This window comes from Drosophila rhopaloa, unplaced genomic scaffold (assembly GCF_018152115.1).
Source record: "Drosophila rhopaloa isolate 14029-0021.01 unplaced genomic scaffold, ASM1815211v1 contig_3, whole genome shotgun sequence".
In the NCBI taxonomy this organism is placed as follows: domain Eukaryota; kingdom Metazoa; phylum Arthropoda; class Insecta; order Diptera; family Drosophilidae; genus Drosophila; species Drosophila rhopaloa.
Window position 1 is genome coordinate 12,764,166 of NW_025335123.1, and position 20,398 is coordinate 12,784,563.

Consider the following 20,398-nt stretch of genomic DNA (forward strand, 5'->3'; position numbering starts at 1 on the left):
TTTTGAAGCGCACTCTCCGTTGAGAGATCCCGAATTCTCTCTCTTTTTTTCCCGACTTCCGTATGTCCCCAGAAGAAATGGACCAAAGAACCAGTCACACAGATGCCTATCCCCCCTCCCCCCACGTACTTCCCCATCTCTCAAAGGACGACCAAAACACAGCCAGAAAAAGCCAAGCCAGAGATGCAAATCTAACAACAAATGTCACTGCCAACCGAAACAGTTAAAGTAAAATCAAGTTAAAATAGTTAAATGACGGAGGGGCTTCACACTAAGGAAGGCATGACCATGGGCTCGACTGCAATGCCGCAAGTAGGAGGGAAAAGCGAAAGGAATTAAACCCCGAAAATTAAGATTGTTCCTTGTCTCAGAATCAGGAATTGCCGATATGGACCTGCTCAAAACCTCACTCCTTTCGGGAATTACTTTGGATTCAAATCATCTCATTTGAGTGCTTTTTTCCGTCTACTCACACTACTCAGCATACTCAAAGACGCATTACAATTTAGAGAAGTGGGAGGAGAAGTGGGTGTAAGGTTGAAGCGAAAAAACAATAAATGTAACAATAAATGGTAATAAGTAATTTTAGCGTATTTTTTTTTTAACAGCTTATAGCCAACTAAGTGAAGTAATTGTAATTCTAGTTCAAACTGAACCATTTTTGTCTGCGTATTTTTTTTTTGTCGTGGATTCGTAGGCTAAGACACACACACACATACACACACATACAGCCACAAACATCACCCATACACACACACGCAGCCACGCAATAAGAGAAACGGTAAACGAAAAGCAAATGTATAAATATCGAGGATACTTACAATGTAATTATAGGGGGGCGAATAAGAAGGAATACCATACCAAAACGTAAGCATATTACAAGGAAATTGCCATTAGTCGATAGTGTTAAAGCGATACGTATATGATCTACATGCTAGGCTAACGAAAAAGAAAACCAAAAAGGAAGGAAACCCAGAATACTTAGTGTAGCTCAAGATGGAATCTCTCGTAACTCGTAACTCGTAAATCGTAAATCCAACTAAAAGCAATTGTAAAATATCGTAACAGATCCTGGGGACGATCGAACAAACAAACAAAAGCAAAAGCAAACGAAACAAAAACGCAAGACTTTATTTTTCAAAGTGTTTGCGGCAATATATTAACTCGAAGAATTGTACTAGCTGAATCTAGAGGTTAAGAAGGACATTTCATAGACGCAATCCTAGAAGCAATAAGCACTGTCGGAAACGGAAACGAGAACAAAAACAAAAACGGAAGCGGAAGCAGGCAGAGCTAACGGTAACATCGATGACTTTTCACCACGTTTCACCACCTCCGGTGCAGTTCTGTCCACTTCTCACCACACAGCACGGCACTTCTCTCTCTCTCTCTCTCTCTCTATCTCACCTACTCACTCTTTTATTCCCTCTCTTTCCCACTGAAAAAAGTATTTTGTTTAACTGCCTTCAGGATTAATAGACTGTTTCCACTAGTACAAAAACTAAAATTACCGTGAAAAGTCAATGTTTTATTAGTAGCATTCACTTTAATTCGGAAAATAACAGTGTAAATGTCAATATAACAGTGTTGGTATATATGAATATCTTTGATATTTTGCAATGTAAGAGTGGAAACAGGCTATAAATCTTGTATATTCGATTTAAAAGAAACTGAATCTGTAAGAACATTATAAAATTCTGTTTAAAATATTGTATTTGCTTTTCAGTGCCCCAAAATCTCAATTAATGTTTGTGTTTGTTTGTTCATTTGTTTGTCTGTTTGTTTGTTTGTTCCCGGTCTGAATTTGGTTTCTGCCATATTGTTTGTGTATAATTATTATGTATTCTTTGGTGGCTAAGTTAAGGTTTTAGTTCTGTAACTTCTACCGTACTTTCTCATTCATTTGTTCTTTCGTGCAATAAAAACGAGACTTGTATACATATCATTGTTTATTTGGTTTTATTTTGGGGTTGCCTTGCAGATTCTCCACCCACCTGTTTTCCCATTATCTCCTTCTCCCTCTCTTTCCATTTCTCTCTCTCTATCTTTATCCCTGTCTCTATCTCTCTTTCTCAGCACCCGCACGAAAAAGCGAAGACGAAAGTCAATTTCTCACGGCTCTAAAAACGCAATGAAATGAACCAAGAAATCGAATGAACTAAAAGCAACAATTAGTGAAGCATATTGGTGAAATACTAGTAACTTATATTTTAAATCGAATTAGTGAGTGATTAGCGCTACGGTAACGATAAAATACAATTTAGTTGAATTCCCTAGCAGAATCGAATCGAATCGAGTAGTGAGAACTTTTTATTAGGAAGCGAAAGCGTTTTTTAAATTGTATATTAATCGAATCAAAATTGTAAAGAACAACTAAACAAGCATACAAATTGAAACTGCCAATTCACATTCTCAGACAAATTTTTACGAAGCTAAAGCTGAAAAACCAAAAACCTAAGAACACCCAATTATTAGCACTAAGCGAAAATATACAAAATTGCTGAATATTACCGACAAGCGAAACAAAAATCGAACTCGTATCTAGATCATTAACTAGGCCCACGACTTTGACTTTGACTCTGACCCTCCTTCGTTTCGTTTCCCCCGATTTTCGATTTCCGATAGCCAATATATCCGATAGCCGATAGTCGGTAGTCGACGATCGACGGTCGACTGTCGATAGTCAATAGTCGATGTCCGATATCGGATTGCGGTTCAGGCTTACTTTAGGCACTTAGCGTAAATATCAATTTGTGTGTGTGTGAACAAATAGCAGACAATAATTAGTGAAGGAAACTTTTTAGGCGAGATCGAGGGTCCAGGACTGAAATGTCGAGGGAAAAGCAGTTTTCCTGGACTAAGGGGGCGTGGCTGTGGGATTTTCACGAGCAGCTAATTTATTGTCTTCCAACTTAGCATAAATATTTGAGTAGCTTAGTCAAAATACTTTGTTTCCCAACTGGAATATCGTGAGTTGCAGCTTAAATGTGATTTATTCTCATTTCCCATAAGTTTCTTATCCGTTGTTACCAATATTGTCTAAACGAATGCCACGCCCCCAAGATCTCAAAGGCTTGAAAATGATAGAAAGAGATTTATTTCGTTGGTGGCCCAAAGTTCAGCAGCAAAGTTAGCGAGCAGCAGCATTTGATGGAGTGTATAGGAAAACTGCCTTAAAGTGATTTTCAAGTGAGACCGATCGATCAACCAGCAAACCGTGTATATATATTATATAGACGCCGAGTCGGTGGGAATTTTTTTTACTAAAACAACCTACGAGTAAGCCTAACTTTTAACACAAGAACAAACAACCACACACACGATCTGTATATAGCCGACATACACCCCTGCATATATATATATATACAAGCATATACCTATATATAAAGTGTTTTATAACGAAGTGGATTAGTTGGTAACCGTAGAGCGAGACATCTTTAGCAAAATTACACCTAAGTTTTCCAGATTCAGATGACTTTTTAACCAGACAAAAGCGAAAGGCAAAAGCAGCAGGCTGGCAGGTAGACAAATTATGAAATTATAAAATTATGAAATTATAAAATTATGAAATTATAAAATTATTAAATTATGAAATTATGTAGAAAAGCAGTCAGAGTAAGGAACTATTTGTATTTCAACTTGTTTTCCAGGAGATCCTAAGTTTAGTCAAACGTAAAGTAATGTAAATGATAAAACGAAACAAACGTATGTAAAATAATTGCATAAATAATTTCAAATATATTCGCCGATTGCCTTCAACTAGAGGAATTTTGATTACACTTAATAACGAATAACGAATACTAAATAATTAATAATAATTAAACAATGCATTGAATAATTATACAAAACAAAAGGTAAAAACAACTATAAATATATGGAAAAGTGGGTAGGAGAAGTAGGAGAAGCAAACGCAGAAAAGCAGACGCAAACAGAGAACAACAAATCTACACAAAAATGAAATTCAAAAAGAACTGAAGTAAAAACAAAGATTTTAAAGCAGTAACAAATGGCAAACAAAAGAGAACAAAAGAAAAAATAAAAAACAAGATAAAGCATTCATATTTGTACACTAAAGACCCGTTAAGGAGTACGCAACTTATACACGCAATATTAGACTAAACCGACTTCGATAACCGATAAACGATAGATCCCCAGGCCCCAGCACCGAAGGAGAGGGTCCCCGAAAAACCCCATCTTCAGCTGCTTCAAACAAATTGATTACTACTTTTTTTTGTTTGTTAACTAGAGACACTCGCACATATCCAACGAAAGACGTCGATTACTTTCCATCCCCATTCCTATCGAAAGACCACCACCCCTAGATACGCACACCCCAGAGAATCGAAAGCAAAATCGATAGCGAAATCGAACTCGAAATCACAACCACAATTACGATAACAATTACAATGGCCACCACAACCACAGATGCACAACCACTGGAGCGAAGGACATGCGAATTCAAAAAGCGGATATAGAGCTGAAAGGAGTAGATCGAATCTAGTGAATACTTTTAGGCGTTAAGCGTACTTCTAGTTTGTATCTCTTATATACACACAGATATATCTAGGTATATGGATATAGCATAATTATACAGATATACAGACCTATGGATAACTCAAATACCGCATACAACTAGCCAGTGGAACGGAGTCGAGCGCAAATCGCAGAAGATCGATAACAATCGATCATTATCGATTGAGGAGTAGATCCAATCTTTTTTTTTGTAATTGTACTTGTATGGTAAATGCTAACGGTAAAGGTAATGGTAAAAGGTAAAAGGTAAACGGTAATGGACATTTAACTAGTTATAACGTGCAGTTATCGTAATTTATGATTATCGATTATTGAGTCTTGAGTACGATTATTACGGAACGTTTAATTTTGTTAATACGAAAACAAAACGCGAGCATGGTTAATAAAGCTTTAATTTGAAGCTATATAGGTATATATATACGCCCATATATATATATACCCACACACCAACACATAACACAACACACATCCACACACCGATACACACACACACACACACACACTCAGACAAGGAAACGTCCTCAGTTTATAAATTTTCAAATGAGTGACATGGAAAACTTGAAACGAAACGAATACGAAACGAAAACACGTAGGCAGTACGGATTAGGCTTAAGGCCCCCATATAAGTAACATACAATTAAAATTATTTATCGAATCAATTTATTATTGATGGCAAATGGAAACGATAGCGGAGCGAAACGAGTCGATACCGATAGCGATAACGATAACGAGAAGGGAGAGCCAGGCAGGATGAGACGCGGACCGCGGGCATATATATATCCCGATCATATCCCGATATCCGTCGACATATGGCCAATATATATATGCCCACGCGCCCCGATCGCCATACATATACACACACATATACTATATGCATAATACCAGTGACGAGAATTTTTAGTCTATACTAATCGAATCGATCCGATCGGAGGAGGAAATGAGGAGGCAAACAAATCTATATACAATACATGGCATACACTTATATGAAGCCCCTATATTGAGGATATAAACGTGAATTTTTAGCAGACTAAGTAATAAATTATACACTCACAGGCGGACATAATCGCTACACACACACTCAAGGGCGGTATACAGATATATATATATACACACACATATATATATATATATATATTACATACGCCAGCAATACGAATACCAGTAATAATAATACTATGCAATAAAGCGAGGAGGAGTGAGTACTAAGCGGAAACGGAAGTGGAGGCGAGAACACCTAACATTTAAGACACTGAACAAAATAAATCGACTTGTAAATAACACACTCATACTCACACACGACACTCCAACACACACGCACACACAGACACTCGCACACAGACAGACCGCAGACAGCCACATCAGTATACATACACCCACTCTCACACACACACACACACATTTTACGATTAGTTAATTTTACAAACTAAAATTATTGCAGCAGGCGCATTACATGAAAAGAAATACAACTAAAAATGGCAGAAAGAAACGAAAATAAATCCAAAAATCATATGCATTAAAGTAAAGTAAAGGCAAAGACAAACAAAGGCAGAGGCAAAGGCAAAAGCAAGTGAAAAAGCAAACGCAAAAGCAAAGCGAATGAGCCCAGTGGGCGAGAAGGGGCGGGGGTGGGAGCTCTCCCCCGAGCCACGCCCCCCGCCCCCCGACCGCCCCACAAAAATAAATGGCCAGGGACGTTGATGGGAATTAATAAATTACCAAGTAATATTATAAAATATTATTATATAAATTATTATAATTATAAATTATTATTAAAGAAAGCAAGCAACAAACGTAAAAACGAAAAACAAACAAGATTAAAAATACAAAACGAAAAAAACGAAAAACACAAAAAAAAAACAAACAAAACCAAACATAAACCAAAAACACATTATTATAATGCGATAATTGAGTAATCAACAAAACGAATTGACAACGTTGTATGATTTTGATCAGAAAGTAATAAAAACAATTTTCGATTTGTTACGAAATATACATAAATATCCACTGGCTTTTATTTAACGGGAGGCGGCTTAAATCATTTTTTTCAACTGAGTTTTCAAAGGTAAGCCTGTAATGAATTTTCAAATATTTATTTTTCAGTCTTAAACACTATTTTGATGTTTAATTTTATTTATACATAATAATTATATAAATTGTATTTTTTGTATACCTTATTTAAAAAGGAAACATCTTTATTTTTAATGTTTTTTGTTTCAATAAGTCTTACAAGTTAATTCAATTTAATTCAAAAGATTTGTGTACATTTTCAAGCGCCATCATGCGGCTGGTATTCGAAGCTAGGCTGTCATGACACGAAACACGTAAGGAGTGATATGTAAAATACTTGAAAAATACACGCTAGTTGGAACAGTGCGGCCATCACCCGGCAGATGGTACTCTCACAGTGTGGTCAACACCCGCTAGATGGCGCTCTAAGCAATTTACCTTCGTTACTCATATTCCAACTATAAAAAAATATACATAGAGTTTTGATTAAAACCCGAAAAATAGAGCTCATTGTTCCGGAATATTTAAACAAATTTTTCATGAGGGGTACAATTTACACGTATAATTATATATTTTTTATAACATTTTTTTCTGAGAATACCACTTGATTGAAAATTTAATAATAATAATAATAACAACCTCCGACAATTATTTCCCTGGGTTTTGATTTAAAACCCAAAAAATCGAGCTGATTTTTTAAAAATTGTTTCGTTTATTCTATCGTTTTGGATCCATCCCTTAAGTTTAAAATTATTAAATGTCATCAAATTGGCCGAAATTAGCTTTCGTTCTCGTTTCTTTTTAATTCGGTATAGCAAGCCCAATACTAAATATTATATAAAAAGGTTAAGTGTTCCAATTCTTGCTGGGACATGATATGCCCTCAAATAAGCTACCTGTTTCCCTGTTTTTCACGGCGAATAAACCTCTTCTATCGCCTTCCGCTGATCTCAGGTGCAGTGTGTAGGTTTCCAGATGGAAATCGACATCCGGCCCTCGGATGCAACACTCGGCACTGCCAATATTGGGCAACTCGGCAGCTAAGCCCTTCGATAGTCATCTGCATTCCACAGTCGTGTTTCATTCACGGATGTTTTTAATAAACGCCGAGGGCTAATGCTAATCCCTGACCCTCCTGGTTTCAGTTTCAGTTTCAGTTACAGTTTTGAGTTTCGGGAGCGATCTGGCAGGACGATAAGGTCCTTGCATGCGACATAATTACCGCTGATTGAATTGGGCCCGTCGTCACAAAGGTGATGAATCGCATATCGCAGATGCCAGATAAGCGCACCTTTCGGGTGTTTAACCATTTTCCCATTTTCCCCGTTTACTTTTTTTTGCTTCCATTTTACTTTGCTTAGCGGAAATGCGGCACTGGCAAAAAAGTGCAGAGTCCTGCGCCTTTTGTTGACTCACTCGCTTGTTTGCCAGCGTGTTTATTTGCCTGTTTGGCTGTCGAATCAAAGCAAGGGCCGAAAAAAATTTGGCACCACAGTGAGGCCCCACTAATGGGGCCGCCCCTCCCTTGGCGGGCTATCCTGCGAGGCTCTACTGTGCCTGTTTTTCCACGGTTTTCGTTCATTAGTTTTCCGCCAGCCCGGTGTTTGCTCACCTCTTTCGAACGAAACTGCACAAATGAGGTCCTCCAAAATTGGCCGCTTTCAAATGCCCAAAAAGGATTAAAGGGGTAAACCAACACTCAATGGCAACTAAATGCGAAACGAGTGATTTAAAATCACTCGAAAAGGTGACTTAAAGTTTAAGCAAATATTTAACTTTAAGAACATATAAAAAAAAACTAGTTTGATGTATAGCAAATATTGATTTATGTTTATGTGAGTCAGAATCAATTGTATTCCAACCTAATTTTTTTTGAAACTTATAAGTAATTTACACATCTGTACATTTTAATTGACTTTAGTTTAAAGAGATTTCTGTGGCATCCTCGGTAAACAGTTTGATTTTAATATTTTACTCTCGTCAATAATAATATATATACAATATATTCTAATTATCAACTCAACTTAAAAGAATCAAAGGTGATTTCAACTTCAAATTGTACACATTTCTGTGCAAATTTATTAAATGAAATAATGTATTTTGATTTTAAATCAGTGAAAGGAACTTTGAACTGCAACCGAACCTTCTTCCAACCGAAGAAAACATATCAAGGGGTTAACCATCACTGGGGGCCCATATCCCATCGATTCTGGGCAAATTCAAAGGGCTCAGCTCGCAATCCGATTGCAGATCCAGTTCTAACAGCGATTCTGCTCTTCCGTTTTTGGCCCGGTGCTAAATGGGATTTTATTTGGGCAACGCTGCATAATAGATGATATGATATAATATGATTTGCCTACACAAAACGAAAATCAAGCTGCTGCCGCTCGACAATCAACTTGTCCATAATACATGAGTTTTTCGGGGAGTGTGGGACGGCTGGTGTCGGCAATCAGTCAAATGTAATAATAAATAAATAAATAAATCAGGAGCAGGCACATAAACAACGGAGCTCGCTGTTAATGGCAACACAAAAGGAGCAGTCCGGATTAGAAATCACAAATGGAAAATCAAAAATAAAAATGCCAGGCTCGACATTGTGTTTCATTTGTATTTTTCTTTTTTTCAGGTCTCTGCTCTCTGATCCCCGGACAACTCTTTTTAGGGATTGGGAATGGCAAATTAATATTTATCGCAAGCCAAACTCGAGCAGCTGCCAAAAGGGGGTATTAAAATTAAAAACCATATTTACTTTAAGCTAAAGAAGTGTACTGATAAGTAATAATATGTCATAATAATATAAGCTTGACTGCATTTTCAAACAAACTTTAATGGCTGAAAAACACATCTAAAGGATTTTTGTGTTGATACTCAGACAAATTATGTTTTATTTATGTTTTGCGGCACTCGATTGGAATTCAACAAGGTATGACATTTTATATTTTGATCCGAATTTTGTATGATTACGTTGAAAATCCCAAATTCGCTAGTGTATTTTGCCTTTTTTATTTATTAAAAATAATTTCAAAAATTAAATAATAGGACACAAAACTAAGTATGCAGTTGTGCTTAGAACAGTCTACATTAACATAATTTAATAATAATAGGCCTGTGTTTTTTAAAAAGTTCAAGAAATTCGCAATGCATTGCTTCACAATTAATACAAAATAACTAAAATATTTGTATAAAATATGAAAAGAACAAGCACACATCAATAATTCGATGACTTTACAGCGAAGGACCTTCGCGTTTGGTGTTCCCGAAATCAAACCCTCGGAAAAAGTGACTTTTGCCCCGGGCAGTCGGGTTCGAAGGTCCTGGGGCCATTAGCAAAATCAACAGCCACACTCAGCCAGCCATTCACTCATGCACCCATTCAGCATTCAGCATTCAGGCGGTGAATAAGGACACTCGCAGTTGCATTCACACTCACACTTATACTCATTGGGCACTCTGTCCCACTTACACTCGCACTTAGGGGCCATCGCCCCTCTCTTTCGCTCCGCGTGAGGCCGTCTCTTTCTGCAGGACTCGCTGCGGCGCCGTCGATGTGGAAAATGTTACGCTACAATTTAATTGAAAGGATAATCAGGCGCACAGCGGACGAGCGTTATGTGAGGAGCGCACTCATTCGAACGAAAAAAAAAAACCAAGAAGTGCGAGCGAGAGGTGGCTAGCGGGACAGAACGACGGGCATTAGAAAGAGACAGGGCGATAAGCACGGACAAAAGGCAGCGCTAAAAGCTGCAAATGAATGAATGAGGCGAATAGAAATAAAATAGCAAACGGTGGCAGCACAACATCGGCTTTTGTTGTACCCGTCAAGTGTCCTTTTTGATGACGACGACACACAGCAAGGCGACGACTCGGAGGACGAACAAGGACACTGTGAGAAAACACGGGGAAGTTCGGCAGGACATTAGGTATTTTATATGGCTTAAGTTTCAGACATATATCTGGTGTGTTAAAGTCACTGTCAAGGAATTTCGTTTTGATAATGCAACTTGAGGAACTCCCTTTAAAAAATGTATTTTTTATTATAGCTTACAAATAAATTCAATTAAAAGAATTAACAAACTCTATTACGTCTAACATGTTTAATGGTTTTTGAAATAAACTTATGACCAAAATCTCTGTAAATTTAATAATATATTGTATTATATTGTAATTAATAATTGTATTAACACTTTAAATATAAATTTTAATGTTTAGTTTTGCTATTTAATTATGAATTTATTCAAAACTCATTTTAAGTGCAATGAAATTGAAATAAAATAAAGATAACTGCCACCGAACATATAACTTTCTTAGGCCTATTTATATATTTATAATATAAATATTTGCATACACAAAAGTCAAACAAATTCTAATAAAATAAATACAATAAATAAAATACTCTCTGATCTTCTAATTAAAAATTCCATTGGAGCTAGAGCATAAATTTCTAAGAAATGAAAAATCAACTGAATAAATTCCAATTAAATATCCCCATTCCAGGCATGGTTCTACCGTTTCTGTGGACCCGAAACAGTCACCCTTTTCGCTCAGTGTGCCCTCGGGGTGGCTTCTGGTAGACCTCGCTTGTGGCCGGGTACGTGAGCCCACAACGTGGCCAGCTTTGCTTCCTGCCGCCCGATCCTCGACAGAGCCGGGGCCCAGTGTCCTGTGGCGCGGAAGGTCCTGCGAAGGGTTGTCAACGGCGAGTGGGAAACACAGGCTACACAGTACAGACTACAAAATACAAAATAAAATATAATAAAAATACAGCGACACGGGGGCCGAGGGGCGGCGATTGGCAAATGAAACTCGAATGAAATAAAATTAAATGCGTTGCACAAGTTGCAAATGCGAGCGAGCAACAATCAAAAGGATTCACGCTGCGTGTCCTGTTCCTCGCTGTGAAAAATGTAATTTTAATCGAATTCACTCACCCCTTTTCCCGCTTTTCCCTGTCCCCTGTCCCGCCATAGTTTTCCTTTGCCCTCCAAGTGCTAACCGTATTAGAGCAACTAAGTCCCGATCCTTCCCTGATTTGTGTTGTGCCAACAACAGTTGCCGAGTTGTTGAGTTCCTCAGTTGAGTTGCTTTTCGGGCTTTTCGAGTTGACGCAGCAGGCGCCGCCGGAGGCCAAAGGCATTCTTCCGCGAGAAATGCAATTAACTTGGCCAACGGCAACTAACCCCCTTTTTTTTTTGTTAGCAAACGGGGGGAGGGTCTGCCAGCATCCCTCCACAATTAAAACAAAAGGCAGGAGTCGCTAATTAACATTGTTAGCATTAGCGCAGCTCGGAAAAACAAACAAAAAAGTGAGGCCAGAGTGGCCAAAAAATCGGGTGGCAGTGGCAAACTTTGACCTTTTCGGTGGTAAATCCCTTGCCAAAGTCGAACCTTCGATTCTCTGCCGAAAGTTGACTATTGCCTTAATTAATAGCATTTAGTTAAAGTTAATTCAAACAAATATATACGCACTCTGTCCCAAATAAATACAAACAAAGTAAAATAAGCCTGTGGGATTTACTTTTAATAGGTATACAAAAATATAGAACGTTTTTATAAGTTTTAAACTGTTATTCTAATATAAACTAGCCCTAAAAATTACTCACTTAAAACAGGGACTTAACAAATATGTAATTAAATATTTTTGGAACAAATTAAACATATCAGATTTCAGAAAAAATAATATTACTTTCGCAAATTACAATAATTGAAAGTGAAAAAATGATATACCAAATATTCGAGTGCCTGTCAAGTCCTGAATTTCATCCTATTTGAACAACGATTGCCCCCTTTTCTCTGCAACTTTTTCTGTGGCATCATCAGCGACATATGTAAAATTAAATATTGTTTATTGTCAGAGCTAACCCGACCTTTGGCCCCGTATTAATCAACCCAGTGTATGTACCCCGCCCCTTTGCCCCGCCTCCCCCACTTGTTTATTTATCGACTTGCCAACCGTTTTGGCACTCGGATTCCCCCCTTTATTTTTGTACTTTTTGGTTTTTTTTTTTGGTTCGTGTGGCAGTCGCTTGTTAAACAAAAAAAAAAAGAGATACGAAAAAAAAGGGGGCAACATTTATAGCTAATTTTCTTGTCATTGTTTTGACTTTTACACCTTCGCTGCCGCGTGTTTACCTGTGAATTCGGTGGCCAGAGGTGAAAAGTGGGGATTCGGGGCACTCGAGTGGCGTCGTCGCATTGTTTGGCCATGTAAAATAATATTGTATTTGGGCTGTTTGCCTGCACAACTTGCCTAATGAAGGGGTGGAGTGGGTGGAGTGGGTGGATCGGTGGGTAGACTCTATAGAGTCCTATCAACAAAAGGGTTTGAGTGTCGGCGAAGCCCCACAAGAACATGTGAGTATTTATACTGAATACATAATATATATGCCTCATAAAGTGGCTAATCTCAAGAATTTAGTTGTATTTAAATATCTTATTTTATCAAATCAGTAAGCTCTGAACTTCAACTCTTTTCGTCGGCGGAATGTCAGGCGATCGACAGGCTCAGTTTTCATTGTTTGTTCGTCTAAACAAAACACACATATTCTCTCGGAGTTTTTTTTTACAGACCTAGTTTTTTTTTTTGTTTTGTTTTCATTTTATTAACAATTTAGTTTCGATTGAAATTGTTGCAAAATTAGCAAGTGCAAAATGTTAAAGCGATTACGCAGCCAATTGAAGAAGGCCGCTCAAAGTCTGGTGGCAAGTAAGTACATGTTGGTTATATTAAAAACGAATTGGGATTGATATGAAAAGCAGTTTTTAGCTGGGTTATTAACTAACAAATCTAGTTTACTTGTCTTCATAATGGAATCTTTCGAACAAAAACAAGTCTGGTATTGTTGTACACTACTCAAATGTCTAAGTTATAAAGGATTTTTCAAACAAAGATTAGGTTTTTAAACGTTCTGCTGATTGTCCCAATAGAAACTCCATTAAGCAAAATGCAATAAATATACAAAAATTAGGGTCTAGGTTATGCATAAAACTATTGAATTTACGGCACAACATTATTTAATAGCTTGACATTCTAAGCCTCCTTAGTTATTTGTTAAGAACTCATTTGAGTTGGCTTGAAAACACAATAAGACAAAATAAATACATAATTTAAGAATATTTTTACACTTTACAAATTAAATTCATAAAAAAAAGAAGGAGGGCATCTTCAATATTCTCGGTTGTGTTGCCATTAAAAACAAATATATTTTCTGTTTTGCTCCCAGGTCGTGAACGGGGCAGTCAAGGTCACGCTGTGTCCTGGCCGAAGGACGACCGGGGGGAGGATGAGGAGGTGGCCCAGCTGAAGGCGGAGCGTGAGCGGCGGGAGCGGGAGTATTTGGCGGAGCGGAATCGGGAGCCGTGGTTCGTGGTTTACAAGCGGCACAGTGGACAGCAGCAGAGCAGTGCGAGCAGGCGGAAAATGCCGCGTGAGCGTTTGCAGCCGCGGCAGGCCGCTCCCCCGACCCCATCCCCTGCCCCTCCCCTGCACCACCACCGCCGCCGCCCTTCGACCTCCCCCCGATGTCTCGCCCATCGAACTGTGGCGTCGGCAGCAACAGAATCAGCAGCGGCGGGAGGAGCTGCAGCGGCAGGAGGCGCAGCAACTGCAGCGGCCCAGGATCGAGCCGCTGGCCCACCAGCACTTGCGGCCACCGCAGCAGACCACCCGCCGCCCCACCACCCCCCACACCCTGGCCATGCACCCGCTGCAGAGGGCAAGGGTCATCTCGGCGCTGACCAAGAGGCAGCTACACCGCTTCCGGCAGCGCAAGTTGCTCCTGGAGGAGTTAAAGACGTAGTGGTAACCAAACCAAAAACCATCCGACAACAACAACCCAGTCATCCAAAAACCATCCGCAAACTGGAAACCCAAGAAAGCTCTAATAATCACGCAGGAATCACGCAAGAATCACCCAAAAATCACGCAAGAATCACCCAAAAATCACCCAAGACCCAGACCAGAACGACCCAAAAACAACATTAAAGCTACTTTAAAACAACATTGAAACCACAGAGAAAACACAATTGAAAACTATCCAAGAACAACCCATGAAACACCCATGAAACACCCAAGAACCACTTAAAAAACAACTTTAATACAACACAAAAATCGAACAAAAACCAATCAAAAATGTTCCAAATTACCAGAAAACCAAATGTGAAATCAAATTCAACGCAAGTCGAGGAATTGGAAATTTTCAGGAGGATGGAACAATTCAGGAACACTTTATAATACTGGATATGAGAATTCCCCGTTTTGTTTGCCAAGTTCACCGCTCACCTGAGGTCGTCCGCCTCGAACACCCTTCGCTGCCAATTGATGTTAATTTGTGTTTGATGTTGCAGCATTTGCAGTCCCAGCATTATTTTTTGGGCTCAAATATATTACACTGTTTAATTGTGTTTAATGTGCACTTATTTGTGCTTTTTTTTTAATTTTATGCGGGGTTTAATGGCATCTTAAACCGAATTATAAGTATTTAATATATGTTAGTATAGCTGATGGATGATTTTTGATTACTTAACTTACATTTTTAATGTTTCCCATTTAATTTGAATCATCAGAATGCAATTTAAGATACAATAAACCTCTTTCCGAATTTTAAACAACATAAACAAAACTTATATTGCAATTCATTTACCCACACAAATTCGAGTTGAGCCGATTATGCAACAGATAAAGATAAGTTTCTGCCCTTCAAAAGGAATATCACTTGACCATTTGAGCACTCTTCACAATTGCTATTTACATAAACACCAGGAAAAACGAGAAAATGTGACACTTGACAAATTTGTTAAAATCAGACTGGCGCCACTCTCGATTTCCGACCTGATTTATGGGCCTGTTTGTAGCTGAAAACCGAACAGCAGTTGTATGTCCGAGATCTCGATCTCGATCCAGTTTGGGATCAGGATCGGGATCAGGCCAAATTAATGCGAAGCACTTTGCAATTGAGTTGTCAAATGCGGGAAAACAAGTGGCACCTACGGGGAAATTGGAGAGTGGCAATGGTAATTGAACCCGAAACCCGAGACTCGAGACTCGAGATGGAAAACCCAAGGACCCAAAAACTGTAGCCCATTTCCAGCTTATTACTCAATCAATATGCTCATTTGTTTTTAACTGGAAGCAGTTGTTTTTGAGGATGTTGCCTGTTTTGACAGCATGCTTGGTGTAATTGGAACTCCAGTTTAGTACGAGATCCCCGATTCTCGATTCTCGATCCCCGATCCTTGATCCTTGATCCTTGATGCCCGGGGTGCTGCTTTTGGCGCGTCCTTAGTCGACGATCAATTTCCATTTGCAGTTCGATTGCCCGATGATGACTATCTGACCTACTTACTACCTGATCTACTTACGAGCCCACGACAGCTGTTCAGATTTGGCAACTGTCGTCGGTGCCTTATTGTCCTTTATCGAAAGGTTTTCCACAACTGTTTCTGCTCCAGTTTGTACACTTAAACAATTTTAGAAATAAATATATATTTCGTTTTAAAATTTATCAAATCAATTAAAAGAAAATTATAACATTTTTGTTTTTAAGATGGACCATTTAATTTATTTTTTGGAATTTCTCGCTTGCTTTTTATACTGTTTTTTAATCCAGATTGTAGTATCACATAATTTGTATTTCTGACATTTATAAACATTTTATAATATACTTTAAATTAAGTTTGGAGTGACTTGTATTTAGCTTAAAATAAACAGACTTAAACCGAAATTCTAAATGAAAAGAGAAAGGCTAGTAACAAAAAACCATAAATGACCTTTAAAAAAAATAAAAAAAGGGAACATGATGGTGTTAAAAATGTAAAGATACATTCCTTTACTAATAATCTAATAGTTTCTTATTGGTTTTAATATATAATATATATTTTACTGTCTCGCAAGTGAGGGACAAGCAGTTGCTGGGCTAGTTTTTTGTTGAGTGTACGGCTGCCCTTCATGTCATCCTCGTTTCAGGAGGCAATTAGCCCGGCATGAGGTCCTCGGAATCAGCTGTGGATAAGCAGCCTGCTCCGGGAACACCACATGCTTGACCACTGGGTGCCCTGGACAAATTGGCTCGGGGTCCGGCGAGGAGTTTGCAATCTGGATGGGCAATAATCACGACTTGACCGCGGAAGTGACCAAAAGGCAAGGGCGCATGCGCGGCGGATTAGCAGGGGCTTCCGAGGGGGGTTTTGTGAGGGGGGTTGTGGGAAGGAGAAAGAGAGATCGCATTGTCCGCATCACGGACCGCCTGGAATGAAGCTGTTAGCGACTTTGGGCATCATAATTAAGGTGTCGTAATTGCCGCCCCTGAGACATGGAATTAGTGCCACGGCACGGAGTCCCTCCAGACCCTCGCAACCCCCTCCCCCCATCCTATAAACCAGTTCAAACACCACTGCTCGAAAAAAAAGAAAAAGAAATAGAAAGAAAAAGAAAACCCAACAGCTGCAGAACTCAACCTCAATGCCAACCGCCGACAAAGTTGCCATTGTTGGAAACTTTATCAACATGCAAATACGAAATTCCAAATCCCATTCACCATTCAGCATTCGGCGGAAAGAGACGGAGCATCGCGGAGCGAAAGAGACGGCTGGAGATTAGGCGACGGTCACCAAGTGGCCGGAAACTCATCGGATGAATGGCGCAGGAACTCCAAGTGGAGTCGACATTGAGTCGAGGGCTCCATCAAATGAAATACAATTTCCACCGGCAATTGAGGCCCAGCTAAGCGGGGAATCCCCTTTAAAAAGGTTCAGAAAGGCAACTATATAAAATGGTTCACAAAATATACTGTTCTCTGTGTTTTTCTATTCTATATCTAGAATAACTAAAATCTAAGCATATTGACTAAAATACGGAAAAATGGAAACTATATTTTGTAATAATTGAGAATATTTTACATTGTATTTTCTTAAACATTATATATTTATCATTTAATTGGTTCAAATTATAATCTACTTATTACAAATAGAAAACAAGAGTTAATGTTTAATAAAATATATTTGTTTAAATTATTGTTGAAGTCTCTCTTAAGTCTTTTTGTTTCCTTACATAAATTAATTTTTAATTCTAAGTATCTTAAATTAGGGATTACAAATACTCTAATTTCGGTTTTCATTATAACCCCAACCAATTTAATATATATCTGCCATATTCCATAGTTTTCGATGGAAAGCTTTTCCTTGGGAAATGCCTTTTTGCGACTTTTCAGTTGAGTTCACTCCTGGTTCCAGTTTATTTTCCCATTCTATTCCCCTGCAAAATCCCGGCATATCTCTCTATTTTCCCGGACTTCTAAAATGTGCCATTTGCCACGGGCCAAGGGAATATATATTTTTGTATCGCACGGCCAATTTGATGACATTATTACGGAAAACTGCACAAATGTGTCGAGTGGAGTGGACCGACTAGACAGCGACGAAGGACATAGAGGACCCAGAGGAGTGTCCTTTTTGCCAGCGTTCTTGGCATGTGTTGCTGAGCATGAAAATTGCAATTTTTCGCCAGATAATCCAGGGACCCAGGAACTGAACCCCAGGAATCGGGGAACAATGCCGCAATGTTGCTCGGCAATTGGCAATTGGGTGAGTGGCAATTGATTCGTTGCACCATCAGCCTCGTCCTGCGAATGTATATGGATCCTTTTTCTAGCATTTTTTCCCTGTCATTTTGTGGGGTCGACCGCAGTCGTTTGGCCACAGCGTGCAGTCCCAGTACATATAGTAATCCCAGTCCATAGACCAATATATCCAACATATCCCATCGATCGCAGCGTATCGAAAGGCTGGACAATACAGAAATTCTGCAACTGCATTTGCAACGCTTTGCCGGAGGTGTGATGTCTGTGCTCCCAGATCGGTGATCATTATTGTCATTATCTGAAGTGCTAAGTGGTCGCGTGTGACCAATTTTCAGCTGGCCATCGGCAAATGGCGGGATTATCTGGTTAGATTGGGATAATATAACAAACCGAGTGAGTTGTCAAGCGAAAAATGTTGTACAATATTGAAAAGATTAATATTTATTGGGCAATTCAGCAATTATCACTACAGTTTATTTTATGCATCGAAATTAATCATTATTTGAGGGTTTTATTTTCAATTGACTATTGAAAAAGTTACCTATTTTGTTTTTAATTTGTATACACTTTGTGGGCAGAAGTAAATAGAGTTTTATTTGTCTCCCAACTTTGCTGATTTTTATACACTTTGTGAAGAGTAAAAAGGGTTTTATTATTGAAGTATATTAATGAACATCACAGTTATCATTTAAATTAAAAATATCATATATCGACTATTTCGATGTCTGTTTAATTTATTGAAATGCAATGCCCCCAAGCACATCAATTTTTCTCGCTTTTAATTACAAGCTTACATTAACCTTAACCAACAATTCGTTATTCTTGGTTTTTAATTGTTTTTTATTTATTAATTTTAACATATTTGAACTCAGTGGTCAGATGTTTTGCAGTCAGCGGATGAAACTTACTTTAATTATTATATTTGCTATTAAATTCCGAAAACACCTGCCGTCCAAGTTTGACTTCTGCCTCTCCAAATTGACTTGTCCATCGGTGGACTGAATATTCTGTGTACATTTTCCTCAACTGCGTTTGGCTTTACATCTATTCGGGCTAAAAAATAGAAGAGGAAATGAAATGACCGGAAGTTAAATCAAACCAACTTCAAATGTCCGAAAATTGCCGAGAAATTCGAGACCAGAATTGAAATTCGTCGCATTCCGAACACGTAACAAACTAAGCCAAATTCAGTTGGCAATACAAATACAAATACAAATACGTTGCTGTTGACCTTTTGCGAATAATTCAAATAAAATTTACACCTTTGAGCCAAACGGAAGGGGGGCGGTGGTGCGAGGGGGGCGTGGCCATTGATGGACTGACCAAAGGACTGCAAGCGGAAATCCTTTTTCAATTTTATTTTTCACAAAATGCACACTCACACACTGCCGAAATATATCAGCGATTTTAGCTCGAGATCTACTTGAATTTGGCTTAACGAAAGTCAAAATACAAATAAATTAATGAAGAGAAAAATAATAATTTAATAGCTTAAGCATTTTATATTTATACTTGGAAACTAAAATAAAGACAGCTTTTTTTCTCTCTGTGCAGACACACAGCTGCTGCAAGTTATTGCCGAAATATAAATTGAGTCTTGGCCACTGAAGTTGATTATGGTCTACGCCTCAGCGGATCTCGGCCAACAAATTTTCTCGATTCGGTTGAAAAATCAACACCAAGCTGGCCTCCCAAAAAAGGAAAGGGGGCGGGGCTGGTCATGTGTGTGTGGGCCATCCTTCTTCCCCTTTTCCGAACCCCTTTTTTCCGACCTTCTGCCTTTTCCTTTGGGCCAATGTGTCTGGCCTAAGCCCTGCGGCTCACATATCAGCGCGCATTAAAACAAAGTGGGCATCAATGTAGAACCCTGGGCCGAAACCCACACCGTCCCCCTCCCCCTCCTCCTCCCACCCACATACACCCCTGACCCAAGCCCCCTCCCCAATGGGGGTAACTCAATTTGCACAAAAGAAAGGCAAAACAAAAAAATGACTGGGAGAGCCAATGAACAAGGACTTCAAGGAAACAGGAAGGGTTATACCCTGGAACTAATAAACAAAATAAATCCCTAGAAATATTTGTAGAGACAAACTTTGCAACGAGTTATGCAATAAAACTTTTTTACAAAAATGGCTTAAACAAATATAATATTTATACTAACAAATAATGTTTTTAAGCCAAAAAAAGAACTGGAACTAAAAGGTGTTGTTATGATGCATTAACTATTTAATTTTGAATTTGTATATCAATAGTTATAATAGTTTCATAAAATATTTCTGTTT

General features: G+C 38.6%; 1 protein-coding gene across 1 annotated transcript; it reads left to right on the forward strand.

The window, feature by feature from the left end:
• The first annotated feature begins 13,041 nt into the window (after positions 1 to 13,041).
• LOC108049830 (serine/arginine repetitive matrix protein 1-like) lies at positions 13,042 to 14,958 on the forward strand. Its single transcript, XM_017131161.2, has 2 exons — positions 13,042 to 13,246; positions 13,764 to 14,958. Exons 1-2 carry the CDS (start codon positions 13,192 to 13,194, stop codon positions 14,522 to 14,524), a joined length of 816 nt encoding a protein of 271 aa, XP_016986650.2. The 5' UTR covers positions 13,042 to 13,191; the 3' UTR covers positions 14,525 to 14,958.
• The last annotated feature ends 5,440 nt before the right edge of the window (positions 14,959 to 20,398 follow it).